General features: G+C 27.8%; 1 protein-coding gene across 8 annotated transcripts in view; it reads right to left on the minus strand.

Moving 5' to 3' along the window:
* Positions 1 to 26912, minus strand: part of LOC129908511 (sodium- and chloride-dependent neutral and basic amino acid transporter B(0+)) — a 53199-nt gene that overhangs the window by 17137 nt on the left and 9150 nt on the right. For all 8 annotated transcript variants that reach the window (XM_055985063.1, XM_055985069.1, XM_055985065.1 and 5 more), the window contains one exon: positions 12395 to 13143. In XM_055985063.1, coding sequence (XP_055841038.1) covers positions 12395 to 13123 — 729 coding nt within the window. In that variant the 5' untranslated portion in view covers positions 13124 to 13143. The remainder of the gene's footprint in view (positions 1 to 12394; positions 13144 to 26912) is intronic.

Raw genomic sequence — 26912 nt, forward strand, 5'->3', positions numbered from 1 at the left:
AGGAAAACCGTATTTCAGTTTCAGTAGTTCGTTTGAAAATTTTGTCACATTGTGCATATAGTCCAATAATATATGTATGACAGTCTTTGTTTGTATAACTTTTAAAGTTTCAGATTTCTGTCCGTAGCCGTACGCGCCACCGCCACCGCCACCGATGACGAAGAAATGTACGCAACATTTTATATGTCCATCGCGCGCAGCACAGTTTCCCAGATCTATAAAGTGAGCCTCTATCCACAGCTTAGAGCTGGCTTGGAACTCTCTGATGTTGACATAAGACTGTCATGCATTGTTGAATCAGAAATACACCATGGAATTATATGGAAGTCCAATTCAGAAGGCACAAGGAAACCGAACCGCACACTGTGTGTCTGTGGATCAGTCATAATTCGCGGCCGGTTGAAAGAGTTAAGGAATGCATGGCCATAAACCATGATGCAAGTTTTATAGTAAGCTACTGTTGCTGCTTCCACATTGTTCATATAGCCGACAACTTGTGATATTTATAATATCTTATGGCATTGTTATTGTTTGAAGCTTCTAACAAAAAAAAAAAAAAAAAAAACTCAAGCAAACTTGCATTTGACGTCAGAAAAGTGTAAGCTCTAAATCTTAGTTAGTTATAAACTATAAACAAGCGATCCTCGCTGGAATCAGTCGAATGGAAAATCTGAAGTAATCAAAACATTATGCTTGTTATTATTATTTTTTTTTTTTTTTTTTGAGTTAGAAATACGACTTGACGAGGCCTCGCTTTTGTGTGTGTCTCTCCTTGTTAAGAAAAAGTGCCAAGTTAAGCGTGATTCCAATATGAGAAGTGCATGTTTAACTTGTGTGCAGTAGGAGGTGGGCTCTATTATTAGAAAAATGTAAAAATATATAAACAAAACATGCAATTTTTGTTTCAGCAATATACAATGTAGGTACTTATGCTTAATAGTGTTGTGCAATTGATTAAAGTAAATTTTATAAGAGCTTCAAATGAGTTAATTTGCATATTCGAAAGCTATAGGTATTGGCTTATAACTTTAAAGTGAAAACAACAAAGCAATTTGTTATAAACGACTATTAAGTTCATTAATAAAATCACGTTAAAAGTTTTTTGTTTGATTTATATATCAAACAAGACGGCCAATGTCTTTGAACTACGTTTGGTTATTATTTTTTTTGCACTTTTCAAATAAGATAGTGCCTTACAATTTATAGTACTCAACAAACCTAACATGAAAATTCGAAATAAAAAGAAACATTTACCAATATTTTTTGTTCTTAAAAAACAAATGAGTAACATGTTTAAAGAAAATCGTCAGCAGAAATCGGAAAGCAACAAAAATCAAAAACATACATTCATAGCTTTGGTAGGTACTGTTAAACAATGCATTGAAATTTTGGGTGTCTCCTTATTTCCCTGACTTTAGCAAAAAATAAAAAAAAAAAAAGTGGAAGTTAAGTTTGCCTCAAATTTTGACAATTTATTCTATTAAACACTTTTTAATGGCCTATTGCAGATTTGAAATATTTTTTTTTTTAAATCATAAAAAAAAAAACAATTTTCTGCCAAGTTCCATAATTTTTTCTATACAAGAAAAGGTTACGCATACACCACAGTGTCCGTTTCCATTTAAACTTTTTAAATTAATAGCAAAAATAGTATCGCTGACAAATGAGCAAACCAGTTGTTATTAACTTTTAATCTTATAATATAACGTTTTAAATGATTTGTGATTTGTCTTTCAATTCATTTACGCTCAACGTAATATTCATATTGTTCGGCTAAGACTCAGTTCAGCTAATTTTTGTGTATCTTTCTAGCTGAAAGCCAGTAGTATTTTCCTTAGTTATCTACGACAAAAGAGATATATATCTAAACATTTACAAACTTTGAATTGAAAAAAAAGCGGTTAATTTGATGATAGTAATCAGTGTTGCCGAAAGTACTCCCATAGGAGTATTGTGCTACTTTCAGCACCTCCGTACTCCCGTACTCCTCCTTTCACATTCGTACTCCTATTTTTTTTAATGACATAAAATATTTTACACTTGTAGCAAAGTGTAATGTCAGCCTAAATAAATTTAATTTACTTTAAATTTAATGCAAATTTGGCAGCACTTTTACCTTCAAAGGGAATTTTTACTATAGGTGTCTAGCTCTTGAACAGGTTGTGGCAAGAGGGCTAGAACAGTGGCCTGCATTATTACATTATTTTTTGGAGAATTCTTTTGAATCTTCTGACAACAATCTAGATCTTGTTCACAAGATTCAAGAAGAACTAAATGATACCACACAATTGTAGGTATTTATTATTTCTATCCTATGTTCTCCAGTTGACTAAGCAGCTAAACTTAGAATTTCAATCTCAGTCCGTACGGATTCATCAATTTTTGCCATACGTAAAAACGTTCTATAAAACTATTTTACAAAATTTTATCAAATCGGATGTGTTAAGCGACGAGTTTCTCTCTAATCCGAATTTTTCTGACATTTATTTAAAAAATATTAACTCTGTATACGTTGGGGCTAAAGCTGAACTTTTTATTAAAACAAACAAAATTGAAATAAATGAAATAATTGAGTTTAAAGGTGTTTGCCGAGAATATTATAAGACCCTGTGTGCTCAAATTTCACAGTGAATCGATTTTGATGACGAAATTCTGAAACATATTCAAGGTATTAACCTTTTAAATTTAGCAGAAAGTGCAACTTCAATAATTTCTTCCTTTCCCGATTTGATTAGCGAAAACGAAATTGAAAACCTCGACATAGAATGGCGAACACTACTTAGCCAAACTATGGTTTCGAATTTTGGTCAGAAAAAAATTTTTTTTTTTTAAATGCTCTTAATGAAACTCTTTTCCCTCTGACAAAGGATTTTGTTAGTGCTTTATTAAGTCTTCCGCACAGCAGCGCAGCGGCAGAACGAGTTTTTTCCCAACTCTTTATTATCAAAAAACGAAACAGATTGGAAGTAAATACAATAAATTCAATTATGAGTTGCAAGGAATTGTTAAATAGAGTTGACTACCACAAATGGAATCCTTCAAAACAACTTTTAAAAGCGTATAAAAAATAATATTTGTTTTTTTCTTATATCATTTTATACTTACCATATAATCAAAATGCCTTGATTTTTGCAAAACCACTTCTATTTAATGTATTTAATACATATCTTGTGATTACAATATCTAAGTTCCTAATTTTTATTCTAAAAAAATAATATTACTATAAATTAAGCTATCTACCATAAGACAGATATTTTATTACTTTTGTTATTTGAATTAATAATTTATTTATTTATGTTTTGTTTTTTATGTTTAACTTAATATATTTTTTTTAAAATAAAACTAAAAGACAAAAAAATGGCTGTACTCCTATTTTGTTCAAAATACTCCCCTTTTTTTTCTGCCGTACTACCTTCTAATATTTCTCTCCGGCAACACTGATAGTAATCTACTACTTTTTCTTCCTACAACTATAACATTAAAAAGTATGCCTTTATTTGTTAGCAGAAACAAATTTCAATGCATACTTTAAGGTTTGAGAGAAAGATGTAAGAAATTGAAGCATACTTCAATGATGATAGATGAGAGAACATTTTTTAAATCAACAACGAATTTAAATTGGAGATTTTTTACTACAAATACCTACTTACATATTGTGATTGTTGTAAAAAGATTCGCAAATGTATTTCGATAAAGACAATCAGTACAGGTAAAATAAGCATTAAATAAAATTGTAACCCTCATGAAACTTGACAAAAAGTTTGCTTTCAGAATAAGAATGAAAGATCAAAAGATTCTATATTTAACGCAAGGGTGCTTGTTTTTCACTCATGTGAAAAACAAGATACACTGATGAAATGCAGGTCTTAGATCCAGGGAAAAAGTATCCATAAAGTTCTGAAAAAAACAATGTTGGTGAAAGGATGTTTTTTTTAAGGGGTTGAGTTATATTTAGGTAAGAAAGGTTTCATAATAAGTGACATAAATTTTGTATACTTTTAAAACTTTTAAAAAGAGATACAATTCAGAGATAGAACGTTAAAAACTGTGCCAAAAATGATACCTCAATGAAAACTGGTAAAATATTTCACTTTTTTCACGCAATAAGTCCGATGGTATAAATAAATGGTATTCTTACGAACTTTTTTGAAAATGTTGTCTTTCTAATGAAATATATATGTACTTATAGGCTATTTATTATGTCGAAAAAAAACAGGGTAATAAGGAACTAACACGTTCACAGGTTTTTATTGCAGGAATCGTTGAATGGGTTATAAATGAAGATAAAACAGCGGAGTGCTATTAAATGAGAGGGTGGAAACTGAAGATAGGGGTGCAAAAGCCCCCATTTTGGTTTTTTCAATATACCTCAAAAACCAAGCAAAATTTTGATATATTGCATATAAAACTAACCGAAGTATGACCATTTTAATCTATCTTTTTTTCGCATTTTTAGTTTTACTCAAGTAAAACAGAAACATTTGAGGGGAAAGTACGATAACTTAAGCACCAAGAACTGATAATGAGATTTTGTAGGGGTTAAATACAATCATTGTTTACTATGAAAGGGGTGGGGTCAATGTCCCCCCGTTTTGGCGGGAGGGGCAATTTTCTAAAAAAAATACTTAAAATAAAAAAAAAATATTAAAAAACAACGGCAACACTTACTTTTGATTGATACTTTTTTTCAAAAGCTAGAATTATAAACTTAATATTAATTTTAAAATGAAGTTATTTTAATCTCAACCCAAAAAAAATGTAGGTACAACTAAAAAAACAAAAAAACTCAAAAAATCGATTTTTTTGATATTTTTTTTATGATTATTTCGACCATTGTGGTATGGAAATTTTTTTTCAATTTTTAAAAAACATTATTCCAATAGAAAATTTAATTTTCTACAAAAAGTTTTATATGCAATATATCAAAATTTTGCTTGGTTTACGAGGTATATTGAAAAAACCAAAATGGGGGCTTTTGCACCCCTATCTTCAGTTTCCACCATCTCATTTAATAGCACTCCGCGGTTTTATCTTCTTTTGTAACCCATTCAACGATTCCTGCCGTGAACGTCTTAGTTCCTTTCTAAACTACATAATCGCTATCCTATTATGTATAAGTCGAAATTTGTTTTCATTTGAAAGATTGTTTTTTTTTAGGTCTACAATGTGGGTTTATTGAAAAAAAACTTAGTAGAAATAATAAATTATAACCTATTGAATTTGAGCAATTATGTTAAAAAGAAAGTAAGAAAGTTTAATTTTTTTGTGTGCCAGATCAATTTGATCAATTTTTAGAGAACAAGTAATTGTATTATTATTGTAGACCGATATTTTTTTTAATATTTTGTACCTAGACAAAATTACTTAAGAAAAAACGACTTGATTTTAGCAATAGGTAATTTTCTAATACATATATTTAAAAAAAATTAAAAAGTTGTTTTTAGAATGATGAAAAAAACCTTTTTATACAATTTTGTTTTGAAAATAAAAAAAAATTATTGGAGCCATTTTTTTATATCAAAAATAGAATCTTATGTGTAACAGTCAGTACCTTTTTTTAATCAAATCGTTAGAGCCGTTTTTGAGAAAAAAAAAAAACTTTTATAATTTTGCTCAACGCAAGAAGAGTTAATTTTGAACCTTACAAAATTAAGTTTCACCTTAAGGGAATCACCCAAAACCTTTTATTACAAAGTTTGAAGCACGGCAGTGCCGCAGTGTGGTTTGGGCGCTCTTATGCTGTTCTTACATATAAATGAACAGTATAAGAGCAAAATTTTGGAATAAAGCCTTTGAAATCAGTAGTTATAACGATTTTCCAAAAGGTGGCCGGATACTGGAGACGGCTGCAAATAGGCAACTCTGCCCTATCTTCTTTACGTTTAAAAACACTGTTCGTGTGCAACTGTTTCAAAAACTAACAAATTGAAATTAATGAAACATTTCAATTTGAAAACCAATTATTCCTATCATGTTATTATTACTTTGATGTTGCAAAAAAAACACAATTGAACTTTCAAACAGTATTTTTTTCTCATATCGTCTATCTCTAATTGCATGATTGTTTTTGCAAATCATGGTCGATGTCAATGTTTTAAACACGATTACCAATTACATAACAGAATACAAAAAAAAAAAAAAAAAAAAACAACACAAAACCGTTATTTAATACAAGCAAGCAGTGAAGCTTCATACGCATTTACAAAGCGCGTGGATTAATGATTTTATAATTATTATTATTATTATTTTATACTCACGTCATATTTATAATGAAATCATTTGTTTCCGGTAAACAAAAATAAAAAAAAAATAAAAAACCAGTAAACACGAACTTCAAAACCTATAATAGACAAAACAAATGCGAGTGCTGCACGCTGGCTGACGGGGGTATTAAATTTCATTTCGTGGCATTGATTGCATCCGTCGCGTCATTTATATTAACTGTGACACTATACCATCACTATAGGAGTACATTCAAAATTATATTGATACTTAACTTGCATTTGGGAATGATTTGTTCATATCGGGTGGTTTTTTTTGTGGTTAAAATGGTTACTTCGGGGGTTCTGTTTTTTATTTATTTTTTTTTTTTAATTGAAACTTAATACAAAATATCTTCCACTTCATGCGAAGTGTTTATTATTATTTTTTATAAAAAGAAATAAAAAAATTAACATATACAAATACCCGGAAGATGTATGAGTATGTTCATGTCTTTTTACAAAATTATTCTCAACGAATCTTCATCTTTATTGTGACCCTTTTGATTCCTCCTTTCAGAGAGAGGTGAATAACTTCACAATAGGAATGACTCATCTAAAGACTTAACCACAAAAGGCTTCTCTGTGTTCAACAGTTCGCATTCGCAGACTCCAAACAATCAATATTTGCCTCAGTAACAATTAATTAAGACAGATTATCGCATGATTCCACATAATCATATTCAACTCAAGTCGCACAATGCAAAAATTGGAATAGACGACTCTTTTGCCTACGAGATCAAGCTTCGAGCAAAAGAAGACGAGAAGATCACACCCGTGCACCCACGCCAATTTCGCACGATTTTTTTTTTTTTCGCTTCTCTTCTTTGCATTGTGATGCATTTTTGCGAAACGATACGTAATACTGAAAAAAAAAGTGCGGTTGCTTCTATAACATTCCTATAGAGCTCAAATAGAGTCTATTTGAATTGAAAATGCAGCTGCAGCGTTATAGTGAACAGCTAACAAAAATTTAAAATGCAAATTGGCACCTTCCCGGTTTATAAGTTTCAAGTTTTGCAAGTGTCAAACTGAATTGTTGTAATCTGATATGATTCAAGAAGGCGCTTTTTTTTACAGATGTGTCTTTCAATTTAATGAAAATGTTTCCTCGAGAGATAATCACAGGATGGGTATACAATGCCATAAGCTGTAAGCAATTGCATGATTAGATATTTTTTAACTGTATCTACGGGATGTGGCTATATGTGGGCTTTTTTATTCAAATTTTTTAGTTTTGTTTGAAAATAGTTACGCCAACGAATGTGCGTTTTTATCTTTTCTATAAGAACTAGTTAAACTACAAAATAAGTTTTAAATAACTGTAAATTGCATGATATGTAGTAAAGTTGACTCATTCCTCATTTTTTTTTTTTATTGAATTTTTAGATTTGCATTTTGTATTTAGGTCTTACCATAATTATTTTATTGTTAAGTCGGGATTGACAAAAGTTATCATGATGAATTATGTAAATGTGTGCGTTTTTTTTTTTTATTTTGTTCTTTGATTAATAGGTTGACAGATAGGTCAATTTAATTAGTAACAATTTGAGATAGGCTAAAAGAGCGAGCATTAATTAATGAATGCGTTCACATAATGTGGTTTTATATTAGAGTTGATGAAGAAATAAAAGAAGTAGTTTATGTCGGGAGTTCATATTAGGAACGAAAGTCTTCATCATTAAAAAAAATTAGAGCGATAGGAATGAATAATAAGTATGTAAGTAAAACAACATGTTTCCAATTTATTGTTTGATTTGAATTGATTTAGAGAGGCTTTGAAGGCTGTTATGACAGATAGGAAGCATATAAAATCTATTAAGATTCTTCTTTATTTAACCAACTGGGTTTAAGAAATTTTTGGTCTTTTTGCACTTTTTTCACCATTAAAAAAGTACCTACTAATGCATGACTGGAAAATACCCAAGAAAACATAATCACATTCCATAATAACACTTTTATTTTAAAAATAAATTATATTAAATTAATTTATATACATAAATCTCCCATTTGAAATTTCTATTAACGGTCGTGTGCATATTGTTAACAAGAAAAAACACATGTAAGTTTATTACAAGATATTCTTTTTTTTGTTATGATAATTTCCATGAATCATCAGTTAAATTAAAATAAATAATTTATACATTATAAATCGTGACTGACCATGACCATGACTATAATAGTGAGGCGACTAGACGAAAAAAATAAATAAAACCGAAAAAGCAAAAACCAAAAATGAATTGCATCAAACTGCATTGGCCTTGCTAGGTCTTTTAATAACAAATAAGTTCATGTGTACCTACTCTCTTTTTTTCTTCATTTTACATTTGAATTTGGCAGTGTTGTTATATAAACAAATTTTTTAGGTATTTCAAAAACTTTTAACACCTAACATTTTCATTCATACATACAAATGTGAAGTTTTGTGCAAACGTATCTCACTTGGGATCATTCGTTGATTTCTATAAATTGTGAAAATTTTTAAAATTTCAATTTTAAGTATGATGATTGTTCTTTATTTTTGTACATTAAGGAAGTTATTTAATATGATTTTTGTTCTCAATCAATTAGAAGTAGAGCTGTAGCAAATCGTTACTAAAATGCGGGTATTTGCTTCAGTAACGAGTAACGAAACGTTACTTTCTAAACAGTATCGTTACTCGCATGTTTCGTTACTGGGTACTGAAGTAACGAAACATACGAGATACGAAACATACGAGTAACGACCCCATTCCAATTTCAATACTAAATCATCCGATATATGTATGAGATACGAAACGAAGTGATACACTCAATTTGTCGCATTCAGCATTTCGTATCGATATCGTTACCGTAGTCGGAATGCTAACTCCAGATAATTATCTGGAGTTTACTTTTGTCTCGATAAAAACAGTAGTGCCAAGGTATAGTTGAGTTATCGATATAATTTATACAGAAATATCAAAAGAGAAATATACCCATGCCGCAACCAATGTGTTTATGACCTTTTTGTTAATGGTCTTGAAATGTAGCTTAAGAATGTACAAAAGTGTTTTGGTTTTTGAAAAAATTTCTCTAAAGAATTGTGATAAGATTACTGAAAGGATATAAACAAAAAATTACCAAAGTTTTGTCGAAAAAATAGAAAAAAAATAAAAAAAAGTTTCCACGTTTGATTAAAAAAAATCGAAAAAAAAATCAGTATAGCTACCTTCAAACTCTTATAACATGAGAACGCCGCAACTTAAATTAATGTTTTAAAATGTAGCTTAGATTATACAAATTGTTTTTGTTTTTTTTTCAAAAAAAAAAAAAATTTCACCCTTATACCAACGTAAGAAACATACTTAAAATACCAAACATACGAAACGTATCAAATACATGAAATATATGAAAAGTACGAAAAGTACGAAGCATGCGAAAGTAACGAAACAACAACAAAGTAACGAAAGTAGCGAAACAACGAAACACACGAAACATACGAAATATACGAAAAATACGAAGCATTCGAAAGTAACGAGTAACGATATTATTGATGCGGGTACTAGTATCAAAAGTAACGTATACATGCGGGTACCTACTCATTTTGTAGTTACTTTTAAGCCCTTATTGAGAAGTCGCCAAAATTGGCGTGAAATAACACTGGTCAACAAGATTTTTGCCACAAGAACCAAAACATACTTTTCTAGTAGTTTTTGGGGTGTTGAATCCGAATCTGAAGTCAGAAAAATTTAATTGGCTTTCGTTTTTGAAATATTACCGTTAGAAAATGTCAAAAAACGTAATTTTGGCTATTTTCAAGGTTATGTTTTTATGTGGAGTAATTAATTGTGAATAAATTTGTAACGGTGCCTATAAGAGCTAGTTTTATTCTTTCAAAAAAAGTTTAAATCTTTCCGATATCTCTTTAATTGCCCGAGATATTTAAAATTTAAGTAGCGGGCTTTGAATCAGAAACAACACTGGCCAACCAAATTACAATTTTTTTTGCCACAAGAATTAAAATATACTTTTCTGAAGGTTTTTGGGTTGCTGAACTCGAATCCACAATCAGAAAAATTCTATTAGCCTTCGTTCTTAAAATATTACCGTTATAAAATGCAAAAAAGGGTTTTTTTTGTATAACGGTTATATTTCAAGAACGGAGGCTAACAGAATTTTTCCGATTGCGGATTTGTGTTCAGCAACTCGAAAACCTTCAGAAAAGTATATTTTGGTTCTTGTGACAAAAATTCTGTGACCAGTGACTTAAACTTTAGATTAAGTTTAGTTTCTCTTTGACTTATTAAATGAAACTTAAGATATCTCGAGCAATAAAAGAGATATCGGGAAAATTTAAACAGTTTTTGAAAGAAGAATATCTGTTCTTATAATAGCCGTTACAATTTTGTTTATAATGAACTACCCCACATAAAAACAGAACCTCGAAAACAGCCAAAATTACGTTTTTTGACATTTTCTAACGGTAATATTTCAAAAAAGAAGGCCAATTAAATTTTTCTGACTTCAGATTCGGATTCAGCACCCCAAAAACTACTAGAAAAGTATATTTTGGTTCTTGTGGCAAAAAAAAAGTTAAATTTTGTTGACCAGTGTAATTAGCAAAATACGAGTATTCCCTTAAAACAGATGAAAACTCGAAATCGTATGAAAAGGTACAAATTCGCTTATACAGTGCTTTTTTCGAATTTCTAAAAACCGGCAAAAACTTTTTGTCTCTCATCACATAATATTTCGATATTGACTCTTATGAAAATAGAAGTTTATTGACATCGAAAGTGCATCCGATCGTTCATTTTGAAAGATGTAAAAATGTACATTTATTCAAAAAATATTTTTTTTATGAATTTCTTTCACTGTTTAACCTTACTATGAAATGTTATGGACCAAATAGTCCAAAATTTGAAGAATATTAAAAATGAAATATTTAATGCACACATTTTGCATTGATTTTTTACAATGCAGAAATTATTTTTTATTCGCATAGACATTTTTTAATACAAAATATTTGTAACTGTTATAAAATTTATATTTTCATTGCAAACTTCTTTAATTTACAATAACATTTTTTTTTAATGCAAAATATTTTTATTTGCAATAAATATTTATTTTTTAATTCAAATGCTATTTTTTTTTTTAATTGATATTTTTACAACCCCGCTAAGGAATGATTTTTGAAATTGAAGATTATATTAATTGCAATTTGTTTTAAATTTTTGTGTTCGAAATCGAGATTCAAAATTTGGAGATTCAAAATTTGAATTTTCTTTTTGTTTGATTTTCCTAAGAATTACCAAGAGCTTAAAAAAGTAACTCTTATGACTTTTTTTTTTAAATTAAATTTTTAATATGAATTTTGTCTTTTAATTTTTTATAAAATTTTAAATTTAATATGCGGCATTTTACGTAATTTTAGCTATAAGATAAAAAACATTCGATAAGTGGTTGCATTTATTTGACTTTTCTTTTTTAATTACCTAAATTGTTTTTTTTTTTTTTTTTTTTATTTATGCGAAATTATTACGTTATTTTTTTTTTAATGATCAAATTTTCGAAACAGGAATTTGCATTCTTATGGAATTTTGTTTACAGACAGTTGATAATATTGCCAACTTTAATCAAAAAACGTTACTCAAAAATTAAAAAAAAAAATTGTTTTTAAAACCGCCTCTAACGATTTCTAATATTTTTCTAAAAATCTTTTTAAAAGAAATTAATTTGCATACTAATTTTCGAGTTCGTTTAAGGTGTGTGTTTTTTTTTTTTTTTTGTGGAAGAAGAAATTTTATGTCAGTCAGTTTTAAATCCAGTTAAAGTTTGCACCAAAGTAACTAATTTGAAAAGTTTCATGACAGAAATACCTTTGACTATACACGAAATACATATTTATTATTTATTAACTTGCCAGATCCATTCCAAGTCTTGCTAAGATTAAAGTCCACTAAAGACTATAAAAGTTATTTAAAACTATAATTATATTTTTAACACCAAAGAAAAGCAAAAGGGTCTTATAGATCAATTGTATTAATTATAGTAAATTATTGCCTCTCATAATAAAATGTTTGTTTATTAAACAATAAAATGTTTTTATTTTTAATATATGGACTTATACTACATACATATTTGTGTATACTATTAATAACAAGATTTCTAACCTGTGTATTTGAATCTTCATCTCCTGCAGGCAATAATTTCACAGTCGAACCACTCTTTAGATTAAAACTGCCACCACTCGATAGATTTTTCGTTGGCGAAGATTCAGCAGCTGTGACAAAATGGAAATCTCCATTGGCCACCTCGTTACCAGCATAGTTGCTTTGGCATTCCGATATCACATCGTTTGTGGTATGACTACTCTCGCTACCAATGCCATTTGCTGATGACACCGATGACATTCCCGTAGCTGATGAATAACTAGCAGTGTTTTGAGGTGGATGAGGCGGAGGAGGATGAGAATGAGGACCCATGTGCTTTCTTCGATCCATTGTCGATGGATTACTATTGGTACTTTTTCCACTTATAATATAAATACCACCTTCGGCGGCAGCTCTTTGCGAATGGGTAAAATTTTTGCCACCACCGCCAGATGAGCTTCGAGCTCGATTGGTTTCTTCCGAAGAAGGTGGATACAAGCGTCCACTAGCACGATTCGATTTAAAATGTTGAGTGTTAAGATTAGAATTCGATGACTGTTGTTGTTGTTGTGCTCTTAAATGTTCAGCTAGCACCACTGTACCGCCACTGCTACTTGTTCTCGGCTTGTATGACCGACTGATGGTATTCTCGTCATTAGAAGGCATATTGGAATTCGGAGAAAATCTGTGGTTTCTTTGTTGTTGTTGTTGTTTTGTATCTGTGTGATCATTTTCTTCTTCATACGTCATTGAATTTGATATCAAAACACCTGGAGGAATAAAACAAAAATACAAAAAATAGTGAATCAGTCAATGAATACTTGGAATAAACTTTTTTGAATGTGACAAGTTTATTTGTGTTTTAAAAAAAACTGGTAATTTAAATGTAATTAATAAATTAATGAAATTCCGATGAGATGTCTAAAAACTGGTAACGATAAACACAAATTCTTAATCAATTTAGAATCACTGGTAAAAAATACAGAAATGTGAATCATTCAATTTGGGGAAAGTCATTAAGATTCATGAAAGCCCGTTAGCATTTTTCGCAAAAAGATTGTGGAATTTTAAGTAATCGTTAGGTTAAATAATTCTAAATTCGAAAGCTAAAATTCTGGGTGTTACTCAGAACATCCTAGTATTTTAATCAGGGTTGTAAAAATATCAATTAAAAAAATGCATTAAAAATTTAAAAAAAAAAAATATATTTGTTGCAAATAAAAATACTTTGCATTAAAAAAAATTTGTATTTCAAATAAAAAATGTTTTGCATTGAAACAAAAAAATCAATGCAAAATGTGTGCATTAAATATTTTTTTTTTTAATATTCGTCGGATTTTTTAAGGCAAAAAAGGTCAAAATTGTAAGAAATTCGACGAATATTAAAAAAAAAATAATTATAGCACACATTTTTCATTTATTTTTTTTTTTTTCATAATTACAGAAAATTTTTTATTTGCAATAAATTTTTTTAATGCAAAATATGTTTATTTGCAGTAAAAATATTTTATTTTCCATGCAAATAATTTTTTAGTTTCAATAAATATTTTTTTTTTAATGCAAATATTTTTCAGTACCTACCAATGTACATTTTTTTCACTTACAATAACATTTTTTTTAATGCAATTTTTTTTGCAACAATTTTTTTTTTTTTTAGTTTATGATGGAAAACAAATGCATTAAAAACAAATGATTTTTTACAACCCTTATTTTAATTTAATAAAAGTCTAAACCATTTTTTCTAAATATAAATGCAAACTTGAAAGAATTTTAAGTTTTAACAAGCCTTCGATTAAGCCTTTAAAACCACATTGCTCCCTACTTCCTGTTATCATTCAATGTCCCTTGTTCAATAGCCTTTAAGTATTGTATTGATAAACAATTTAAACAACTGCCACGTTACTAGCACTGATCAAAAACAATTAAACGCAAGAGAAATGAAATTGAATGACAAATATCTTTTTTGAATAATAAATGAATAATTTTGTTTTGTTCTTCAAGAACAAGAAATTTAAATATTTAACTAAGACTTAAAAAAATGGTTATGATATCATAGATGTACAATAATTGTACAAGCAAAACAGTTACGTCTAAGAATCAACAGAAAAAATTATGTAAATATTAAAAATAAATTTCGACTCATCGTCAGATTTTTACTTGCAGTTGTTATTCGAAGTTGAGATTTTAATCAAAATATGACACAAAGGCATCCCAAGAAACTAATGTTTTAACAAATTATTTGTTAACATGTAAGATAGAACCTTTCAAAGATTGCATTTTATTAATTAATAGATACTCTCTAACTGAAATAATTATTAATTACTTGTGTCATCAAGTTATGATTAAAAAAAAAGAACTTTCCAGAAAAAGAAGAATTAATTTGGCGGTATTTTCACAATAAATTTATTGCTATCTTATCATTTTGTATCTGTTAAATTCATTATCTTGGAAACAAAACTTGCATTTTCTTTTTCCGATTTATGTACCCAAGACAAATAAGATATGTGGTAGCTTCCTTTATTATATTTATGTTTAGTTATACAAAATTTGTCATCGAAATAATTGCCTTCGTACTCATAGGATAGACTGGAATCTGAAATGCAATTAAAATTCCCACCAAAGGAATGTCAACAAACAATAAAATGATAAAGTATCTACTATAGTTTCCAATTATTTTTTTCTTGTTTACACGTGTAATGCAAACAAGTAACAGTGATTGTTTTTTTTTTTTTTTTTTAATTTTATTTTCTGTGGAAACCTATTAGTGTTAAGCTGATATTTACCAAATTACTTCGCGTAGGTATCCGCATGTTTTGTGTGTTTCTTACAAAAAAAATATCAATGCCCCCGGCTTTCCATGAGAACCTATAAGATTACGTTTTATATTTTAATGAATCAAATAAGTAGTGTAGTAACTAAGGATCAAAAAGTGGCAATTTTAGGTAACACGCCGGAATAGCTCCGATATTACAAATATTTATGCCTCTATGGGTCAAAATTTGGGGATTTTAAAATAAAAATTTTGTGAACAAATATGTGACCAAGAATGCCTAAGTTATTTTTTTAAGGAAAGGAATTATATGGGACTGAGAAACAATTTGGTAGGTACCATTTAAGCACCATAACATAAAAATATTTTAACTGAACGGCAACACCTGCAATATTAAAACTATACATTTTTAAAATGCCAGAAGCTATTCCTATTTTTGGAATTAAAATCAGGTAAACTGAAAAGTTTTTTTTTATAACTGATTCACAAATTTAGAATTTTGAAAAATAAATAAATTTAAACAAAATGTACCTGATTTTTATTGAATTTTTTTTTTAATGCATAACTGGGTCGCACGTACTTGCTCTTATGGCAAAAGTAACATTAACTTTAAAGCTTTTTATTGAATAAAATTAGGGAAATTTATAAATTTATATAAATTTAAATTTATATATAATTTATTTAAACTTAGGTATATAAATTTTAAGGAATTTCATAAGTAATGTAAAAAAGAAAAAATCTGTTTTTTATAATTAATATTATTAACCATTTTTAAATGGTCTTTTACAAAAAACAATTATGTCATTGTGTCTTGTATGAAAAGGAATTTTCAGAAAAAAAAAATGAAAATCGTTAGAGTCGTTTTTATAAAAAAATAATTTTTTATATGTATATACAAATTTTCTAACATTTAACAAAAAAAAAAATTGGTATGCCATTTTAAATAAAATATTATCAAACACATAAAAATGAAAAAAATTGAAAAAAATTGAAATATTGAAAATTGTTTTTTTTTTTTTTTTGAAAATTTTTTAGAATTTTTATAAAACAATTACTTTAATGTTTTTGTATAATAATTTTGATTGAAATCAGCTATGTTGTTTGCTAGAAATTCATAAAAATTCATAAATCAAAAATAAGATCAACAATTTTATAACTTTTCTCCTCATTGATTTTAGATTAGAATTTAGTCTAAAATACATTTTTAACCACCTTTATTTGATAAAAAATTTAATTTTCAATACAAAGTGGCTTTAAACTATTTTAGTTGGACTTGGTTTTCCAGGTAACGCACTGAAAACCTGACAGTTTTGCCGTTTTCTCAGAAATGTACCAACAGATTTAGTATCATTTTTGACTGATGCATACTTTTATGGCAAGGAATCGATCTGGGGCTCAGGGTCTATTATATAGGTAGACTATAAGTAAGTTATTAATTTTTTGTAAAAAAGTAAGACAAGTTCATTTAAAGTTTTTTTATTTTTAACAAATGCAACAAGTCTTACCTGTGTGTTACCAACCATGACCATAAAAAGGGTTCTTAATTTTAGTTTATTGCATTCACACTCTACTGCACTTAAAAATAAACAAGTATCTTTTCTTGAAGACCCTTTTCTACAGTCTAGAAGCTAGAACCCTCTTAATTTAGGTACACTATATTATTCTGAGGAAATATACATCTTAAAATACCCCCTATTTCAGATTTTAATTTTATACATCTTCTTTTCAAATTGATAAAAATCAGGAAACTTTAAACAAATGATCTTGAACTATAAAACCTAAAACCTCGACTGATATACGATGGCAGCATCAGAGGTATGACAATGACGGGCAATTCGTTTTTGTACACAAAAAAAAATAGCATTGTAAAAATAAACTTACAAAGTTCAACGAACAAGTTTATTTATGCCCTGCACCACTTAATTTTTATTGTATAAGTGTTATCATCACATTATAAATAATTACGTAGTTTTATTTTTACTTTTGAAAAATAAAATATGTTTGAATCTGAATATCTTTGAACTTGACTCTTGGGCTGAATGCCAAAAGTTAAACGATGATGAGCGGTGCGGCCGCGGCGCACTCAAGCAGAGTATGATGATGTTACACTTGGTTGCTGGACAAATTGATGATATTATAAAATGTTTGTTTTTTTTTGCTTGAGGTGCAAATTGACCCCTAAAGGGCCGTAGCCATACAAACTTTAAGGTTGTTGCAATCTTTTTGTATGTGGATTTTTGTTTAATATGTAGTAAGGGATCCAAAATAATATCAAAGAAGAAATCAAACTTGAAGTAAAAAGTTAATACAGCTTTCGGGTCTTGAAATAAGAACGTTTTAAACTGAAAATTTAAACATTGTAACTGCGAGAACCTTCCCCAGCTAAGGGCCTGAGACTGAATTTTTGTCAAGATCTTCATTTTTTTTTTTTGTTTTTAACAAGTTGTAATAATTGAATAATATGATCAACGAAGTACCGTATTACAATTAGTGACAATTGGATAAATCTAACACACATATAAAATGATTTAGTTTATTATAAATATAAACTAAGTCGTTATGCAACGATTGCTTTTTCGGTTAACCTAGGTTAAATGGTAACAATGTTAGTTATTACAGCGAGTTAAGGTCATGGAACGCATAGGCCAAAAAATATGCGATGTCATTTAAAATAAAAATCATCAACAGTCAACACTTTAAATGTAGTTCAAAATTAAATATGCAAAATTTTGTGGTTTAGGCTCGAATTAAATCTTAAAGATTACATAAGGTCATTGTTTTTTTTTTTTTTTTTTTTTGTTATATATTATGACAACTATTAAATTTATTATAATAGTGAATAAACATGTTTTTAAGAAATTTAATGTTGTTTATCAAGGGCTTAGGTTAACACGAGAAAAATTGGGCTTTACTCGTAAAGTGTTGTTTAAAATTTGTAAAAGTTATGTCGATATTCAAATGAACTGTGAGAGATTGATAATTTGATAGGGGCTTTCAGTGCTTTTAAAATGTTGAAACATCACAGTTTTTTTTTTTTTTTTTTTTTTTTTTAAAGGAAAGACGCAATTAGTAGGTATAGGTATATGCATTTGTTTTGTGTCACTAGATAAGAAAAAAATATTTTTTTTCAATGAACTGTGTTTTTTATCTCTAAAACCATTTATTTAACACCTGTCATTTCGCTAAGCTAAAAACAAATGGAATCCGCATTAAATTAACCGGATTTCAACGTGTTTTTCTGCCGTTTAAAAAAAAAAAGTGCACAAATCTTCTTAATTTCTTGCACCTAAACAAAGCATCTACGGTGCAAAATGTTTGCCAAAAGAAAAGAATCTATTTGAATTAAGGTGATCATCCTTATATTTTTGTTTAGTCTTTTAATTTCAATAATAATTCACATACAATTATTGAGAAAAAACTTATTTTCTATAGTGTTTTGCATTATATGCATTTTTTTAAGAAGAAAAATTAATATAAAATGAAGTTCACTTAATTTAAACGAATTCCATTTTTTTATAAGAAATCTTATTATTTTAAGAAAATACATTTTAGAAGCGCATCATATTGGTTCTAAGTGCCTTATTATTTCTGTGTTGGTAAATCCTTTCTGACTTCTTTTTTAAATTACAACTTACAAAAAAAGAATTTTTTTAACATATTGAATTTATTAAAAGAAACTTTGGGCACCAAATTGTACAAAAAATCTTATTTTGCTATCAAATTTCAGCATTAATTTACGAGAAAACGTCAAAATTTAAAATGTAAATTAGAGGCAGATGAAGTCAATCAATTTTAAAGTATCAATTTTAAAATATCTGCTATGGACATCAAATGGGCAATTTTAAAAGCTATTAGAACTTAAAATTAAAAAATAAAATACATTTTAATCAATTTGGTAAAAGCTTAAGTTCAAGTGGTCACTGTGGCGTATGCGTAACATTTGTTTTCTATTATCCACTTAGTTATTAAACATTTTTCTATGCTGACCAAGTATTTTTTTGATAAAAGTAAATCCAATTTTTGCATATGAATTGCTTAAGCGTTTGATCTAATTTTTGTTTCAATTTGCCTTTGCTGATTTAAGCTATGTAGTTTCTATTCAAATCAATATTTTTTAAATAACGCAGAATTATTTTTAGTGTCTTTAAATGATTTATGATATTTGTTATCATTTATTAATAATTATCCTTTATTTTGAATTTTGTCAAAGTTATTAATTGAAATTTGTTCGTCATGAGATCGCAGGGTTTTAATTTATTATTATTTTAATTTTAATTAGTTTTTTTTTCAATTAATGACTTTTTAATTATTGTTTGCATTCTTAAAGAATTTTTAAGTGCGAAATTTAAAAAAAAAATATAACCTTCATTATTTACCTTTGAACAAAAATCATTAACGTCATTAAACAAACATGAAATGTTTTTAACAAAAATTCTTTACTCTTATAAAATAAAATGCAATTTTTTTGTTGTATAAATAAATTTATCTTTTAATCTCAAATTATGGTTTTATTTAAAATATTCATAACTTTCATCGAATTAATGAAAGTTAAATATTTATTATGATGTTTCATAACAATAAAAATCTTATTATTTAACTAACAAACACACAAAAAATGAAAATGACTTTGTGACTATTATAAGACAAACTCCGAACGAACAGCATAAATTCAAAGACTATAACAAATTAAAATATACCTACTATAAATCTTTTGTCGTCAGAGAGCAAGTCAGTTTTTCATAATAAGAGTCTTCAACACTCTCAAAGCAATAATTAAAACAACCGACAAAAACACTTAAGGCTATTTAAACTACAAAATTACAAACAAATGACCTATGCTATACAAAACCAGCTACAGTTACAGTTTATTTAAAGTCATTAAATTATATTTATGAATTTATTAAATTTAAATGCTCCTATTCTAGTTTCATATTTTGAGCTTGATTTTGTTGTTAAGGTAGATTTATAACAATTGAGCTTAGTTCACACTGAACTGAAACAAAAAAAAAAAAAACCACATGCGAGACAACAATTAACTCATTTCAAATGACTAAAAGTTAATTTTGTTTTTGTTCTCGAAAATGTTAAACGTATAAGTATATGATTATAAATCATAGTTAAGGAATATTCATTGTGAACAAAGTCGTTGTCTAATCTAGTTTTAATTAACTCTGCCGGTAGCACATTAAGAAACAAACAAAAAAAAAAAAAACAAAGACTGCATTTTACTTTCTTTCAAATCGTGTCAGAAGATTTTCACTTTTATATTCTGAAAATAAAACTTAGAAAAAAAAAATTAATTAATCTTTATACCGCTAAAATAGTACTGGTGACAGACTTGTTATAACGGAATATGATGATATTTGGGTTGGAAACACATTTGCTCATAAACCAGACATAAACGATGCAAGTTTTTTCTTTAAGCATAATATTTAAGAAACTTATCTAGTTTGATGAGCACCTAGAAACTAAATGAGTCAGTAGGTAAATCGCAACTAACCAAAATTCGGAGAGCAATAATCAAGGTCGTAAAATTGGGAAAGAAAACCTACAATGTTATTTATTTATATTTTTAATCTTTATAATAAAAGGTATGGTAGTTTTCTTCAATCGAAAATTAAGAATAATTAGATTTCATGCTAAATTTCGTCTATGTAACACTGTTAACAACGTGCTTTCGATCTAATAAGATTTTATTTACAATTCATTTAGAGCTTTTAAACAATTTTTTTTCCGCTGTAATGAATCAAATAATATAGAATTTTATTTCTAAATTTAATAAAAAAAAATGTTGTTCTATACAATTTTGGAAGAAAATGGTTGGTAAACATCTTTTAAAGAACTTGTTTAAGTAAAAGAAAAAAACTTTGTATTTTTTTGTAGGTCGATGATCTTTTCTTCCAAAAATTACAAGTCTATCCTAAAGATTTCATTTATTTACAAAACACAGACCAGACGTCGATTACCTAATGCAAAAGCCGAATGTGACTATATTGTCTACTAACTTGTTGTTTATAATTCATAGGTATCAACCAGCTATGAATACAATAAATTAATTTAAATAACAATACAAATCATTCTAAAACACAAATAAAAGAATATAAAAAAAAGTTCCAGTTTTATAATGGTGAAGAATATAAAAATTAAAAATTCAATAAATTAACTATTTTGTATTGTTTTTTTTTTTAATTTTTAGGCGTGGCTCGTGGCCATTAAAAGGGGATATTATTTAAATTATTTATGTGTTCAGAAATATTTTCCTGGCAATTTGCTTGTTTTTCAGCTGGTTTAAATTTTTTTTTAATATTCAATTATCATTCTATTCAGTAAAATTCAGGAAATCAAGTATTTATTTAAAACTTACATCAAGTTCTAGAGTAAAAACTGTTTATCTTAGTAATAAGTCTCACATTTTGAATAGTTATAAGTTATAGCCGATAGTTACATGTACAGTACACTTCTATTATCAGAAAAGCCTTCTTCAACTATTAAACACTTTTAAGAAAACTAGTTCAATTCATGATTATAATGTTACATATATGTACTTGTTTTAGTAACAAATTTTGAAGTGTAACAAATGTATTTTTAAGTGATGTAAATCGTAGAACAAAAGTTTGAAGCAGTTTACTTAATAAAATTGTAATTTTTAATTTTAATAGAAATAAATAAAAGATAAAGTGATTTATTACTTATTCAAATTTAATAGAAATCTTGAAGATCAATTCTAGTTCGGTGAAATTTCCTCCATTTTCACATAACCACTAATTCTACTTCTTCGGGGGAACTAATTATTTGCAAGTAACACACAAATTATGCAAATGGATATTAACATTGTAACGTGTGTGACACAATTACTTAATTTTTTGTGCCTGGCTTGTGTACTATTTACTTAATAATGTATTTAATAATATATTTTTTAAATGAAGTTTTGTCAACATGTCTTGTAACATCACAATCCCTTAAGAAAAACTGTTACGGGTGTGACGTTAAAAAATCGATTCAGTCTTTTTCGGTGACTTTTAGTCATATTAAAAGTCGTGGATTTCGTATTCAAAATGAAAGAAGATTTTATTACTTTTGCATTAAGCTGTGTTTTTGTAACAAGTCAAAAATGTAACGGGTGCGGAAATTTATTTTTTTGTTACGGGTGTGACATTGTATGAAAATACTTATTAATATAACATACATTACATTAGGCATATGAAAAATTAATAATAATATAGAGTCAGAATCTGAACAAAAATCAGAATAATTGCCTTGAGATTTTTTTAAGCGAATTATATAGTTAAATTTAGCATTTTTTGAATAATGCTTTCTTTGAGGACTTTTTATAGTGTTATTTTTCCCATTTTGTACTTAAAAAGTCCTAATTTTTTGAAGTTTTTGTATTGAATATCATAAAAAAAAATTATAATAATAAATAAAATTATTAAAGTAAATAAAGTGAATAAGTATTTAAGTTCCATCATTTGATTTCTTAACCCTTTCCGAGCCAGCGTTACTCTCATGTAACATATATTTAAAAATTCGTAAAAAATATTCCATTAAATAATTTGGTAAGTTTCGATGGCTTAATTGAAAGATAATAATGCCTTGTTACTTAATAAGTACAAAAACTTATTCAAATATCATACTTTTAATTTTTTTTTTTATTTATCGAAGAAGGGACTGAAATTGACACATTTTTTTTTGCAAAATATTTTTCTTATACATAATGTGGTCATAATTTTGAAAAAAGATATACAAAATTGTTAATCCAGAAAGTGTTTTGTTTTTTGGCTTTGAAGAAGTAGCATACATTATTGTCATAGGCAGTACATGTTACTTACATGTAACACATTAGTTTTGCTATTTCTTATTTTGGAAAATAACTTTTTGCTATTCAGATCTCTTAGTTGTGATGTTTTTGACACCATAATACTGAAAAAAAAAACATTTTTTAATATTGATTTACATATCTTGGGTTCGAAAGGGTTAAACGTTCACCTTCATTTTGTTCTTATTATAAGAAAATAGATAAATAGATGACCCAAAAGAAAAAAATAAGATGGTTTGAGATCGGTGATAAGAGAACGCCCGCTTTTTGTAATCAAATGAAACGAACAAATATTTATTTGATTTATTTTGTCAAGGGGCCACCTAAACTTAAAAAAAAAAAACTATGTTTCAATTACTTTCATGCGTTATTCGTTTAACTGGCGTTAGGTCATGTCATGTTTCATTTCATCAATTGGTCTTGTCCAATTGCACATCATGCCTCTTATGATGTGCTGCATCACGTCAAACCCGTCAAACATGCCCCAATACCCGTTCAAGCAGTGAGATTGAAACCAAAAAACAAAAAAAAACACAGAAATAAATTAAATCAATTATCCGCACCAATTGCTTTTAAGCTTCTTTCAATTTCATAAAGTTAATTTTAATGAAGTGTTGACTATTAAGTTCATGTTTTTTGCTGATTTTATTTTCTTTTTTACTTGAAGTTGAAGTTCTCTTTTTCTATATATAATTTGAAACAACTAGACCTTAAATTTAAATTAGCAAGAAAAAAGGTGTGAATTCATCTTCGAGACTGATCGTGATCATCATGTAATTGCCATAAGCATTATGCATTTTGCATTTGTTGCATTTACAGTGCTCACTTGAGTTGGCTTTCTATAGCTATAATACAAATCAAGTTTATATATGTTACATTTGTCGCTAGCCCAATAATAAACAAATTAACCTTATTCGGTATTACGATGTCAAGTGTAGATTCTTGCTGACTTTAATAGGTGACTATTTTAGTTTATTTTTTTTTTTTTACTGTTGTTACCTACTTTCAATTGATTTTAGTTTTTTTTTTTGTGTTTTATTATTTTAGCAACTCAATGAGACTGTTTTATTTTGAATAGAGTTTCGGGTTTCACTTTAAACGCTTCAATGGTTTTGAATTTTATTTGTGTGTCCACACTGTGTTGGACCTAGCCCGAATCAAAATTACTATAATCTCGTTACGTTCAGTTGTCACACTTTTAGCCTTGCCAAATATGTTTATTTGTTTTTTATAAATTTTGGTTGTATTCAAGCATTCATATTCACTTTAATTCAAGTTGCGGAATAGTTTTTTTTTTTTGTCATACATGTCATACATCAATAGATTGTAATCCATATATTAAAAATGTTCATTGCGCCATTAATGTAGTAAATGCATGGTAATTATAATGTTTTTACAAAACTTCCGACTTCGATATCAATGGGTATAATACGTTTAATTATTGAAATATGGTAATTAATTTGTTTCACACAGTGGAGACTTTTTAATTGATCATTGGTAATGTAGGTACTTTAGATTTTTGTTTGTTTTTTTTTTTTTTTTTTTTGGTTACAAGTTTGGTCTATACAAAATAGAAATAGAACTTAGTCTCAACGTAATCACAAGCTTCAAGCTAAAATTTTAAGTTGTTTTGCTGCAAGATATTTTGTATTACTAATTTCACAACACATAAATTTAAATGTTTCCAACTTTTTTAAGATTCTCAAGCTAGCATTCTAATGCCAAATTTTACAAAAAAGAACATGGGACAAAAATGTAGTGTACCTAAAATAAAAAAAAACTATTAAAATATTCCAAAAGCAAAGATTTAAAAGATTTTATAAAAATAACTTTTGTTAAAGGGTCTTTCTTTTTTTAGGTGAAGAGAAAATGTAACTTTCCTGCACTGATTTTTTATTTAAGAACATTCTAGGAATGTGGTGTGTGTGGAATGGCTAAGAAATGCACTAATGGACCTAGTAGCATTTTTGGATGAAGCATATTTCAATGACAAGACAATATTTTCAGCAACAAAATATTTTGAATTAAATAGACTATAACCTTTTCATGATATTTCAAATTTTATAGAATACAAAACTTCAATAAGAATTATGAAGGTAAGAAAAAAAAATAAATTTTTAATGAAGACCTGCACCGCTCGTGACTATGGTCACTATTTGAAGTAACAATAATGTTAATAAATTAAATTACAACAACAATCTTCAAGTTTGTTGAAAGTTATTTGGAATCCTAATATTCTTAACTTACCCCATAATTCATCATGTAGACTTGCGGTTTTAATTATCCATTAAATCCTAAAAGACGAATGTATCACGTTCTTACAAAGTAGCCACAAAACATAAATCTTCTAAGAAAAAATCATTAAAGATGGTTGGTACGTGATTTTTTATGTTTTTTTTTTCTATACATACTCGTACCTATATTAATTTAGGTAGGTAACAAAATTGTTCAAACATTTTTTTTAACTGATTCTGACTTGTGTTCTTATCGTTGTTTGACGACTTGCATGTTGCATTGTATGTATTTTAATTGCATCAAAAGGAACAAAGAAACATGTTTATAACATTAGGGAACTTATTGACTTTGTGTAGGTATATTTTATTTGTTTAAAGCAAAGGGATCTTAAGCGGAAACAAAGATAAATAAGATGATAATAGAATTGATAATGATAACGTACATGTACAATAATTGTACATACCTAAAAACATATATGTGCCTACAAATAATAAAACACACTCTTTATTGTATTGTACATCTTCATAATCTTGTTGGTTTTTTGAAGTCTTTGGAGTAGATACCTACGAAGTTTTTAATTAAGACTTAAAGTAATCATAAAATAAACTAATTCGGTATTGTAAATAGGTTTTAAAATTATTTATATTTTAAAGAAGGTTCTATACAATAAAATATTTTAAAAGCATAAATTCCTATCAGGATTAATAGCCATACTAAAGAGGTGGATCGGTTTATTCCAAAATGATGTTTTAAGAAATGTTTTTCTAACTTTATTTCTGCATAGAAATGAAACGTTCCCAGCCTAATTTCCTTATTTTGGATAAGCTTGTTTTTATTTTTTTGAAATTTTTATAACAGAACATTATAAATGCTTATTAGCTGTGTTTTATTTTCTTTGCCACCCAGATCAGATCATTGTTTTAATTAGCAGGATTTTGTTTTGTTATTGTTTCGCAAATAAATACAATAATCTTATTTGGGATCACGAGGAAAATAAAACACAGCTATTAAAGTTTCCCAAAAATGTCACGGTTTTTTTTAATTTTTTTTTTTATACAAGCTTATGGTCCAAAATTCTTTTGCCTTTATCAAAGGCTATCAAGGTAAAACTAAATTTGGGAATCCTTTTTTTAAATGTTTAAAACCTATATTTTCAAGTACCCAACTAACAATTTTGCTTTCGAATTTTTTCAAGCGCTATTTCTGTCTAAAACGCGATTGCTATCTTAAACGTTCTTGTACAGGGGAAGATCAACGCAAATGTAATTCTTCTTGGGAAATTCCCTGGGGTTCTTTATAGTGCCTTTATATGCGCAGTAAAAATATTCTTTATTAACATACTATAATGATGTTGATGAGTGTTGAGAAGTGTTTTCCTTTATAAGAAAGCTCAAGCCCCTCGATTTGTTAGAACACTCAAAAGATCAATAAAATTTTTATTAAAATTACATTTAGAATTTTGGGACACCTTTTATAATACGGCATGCACTGAAATATTGCCTAACATCGAACCAAACTTCCAATGGTGTGAAATAAATTGTATAGATAAGTTATAAAATCCAATTTTGTATTTCCCTGAAAAAAAAAACACCCTTTGCCTTTGATATTTGAATAAATCTTCTTCAAAGGGTGTTTCGGTACTAGTTCTGCGTCGATAACAATGGTCAAACAAAGTCAGTATTCAATTTCCTTAACTTCCTGTACTACATAAGTATCAA

The sequence above is a fragment of the Episyrphus balteatus genome, chromosome 2 (genome assembly GCF_945859705.1).
Source record: "Episyrphus balteatus chromosome 2, idEpiBalt1.1, whole genome shotgun sequence".
NCBI lineage: Eukaryota > Metazoa > Arthropoda > Insecta > Diptera > Syrphidae > Episyrphus > Episyrphus balteatus.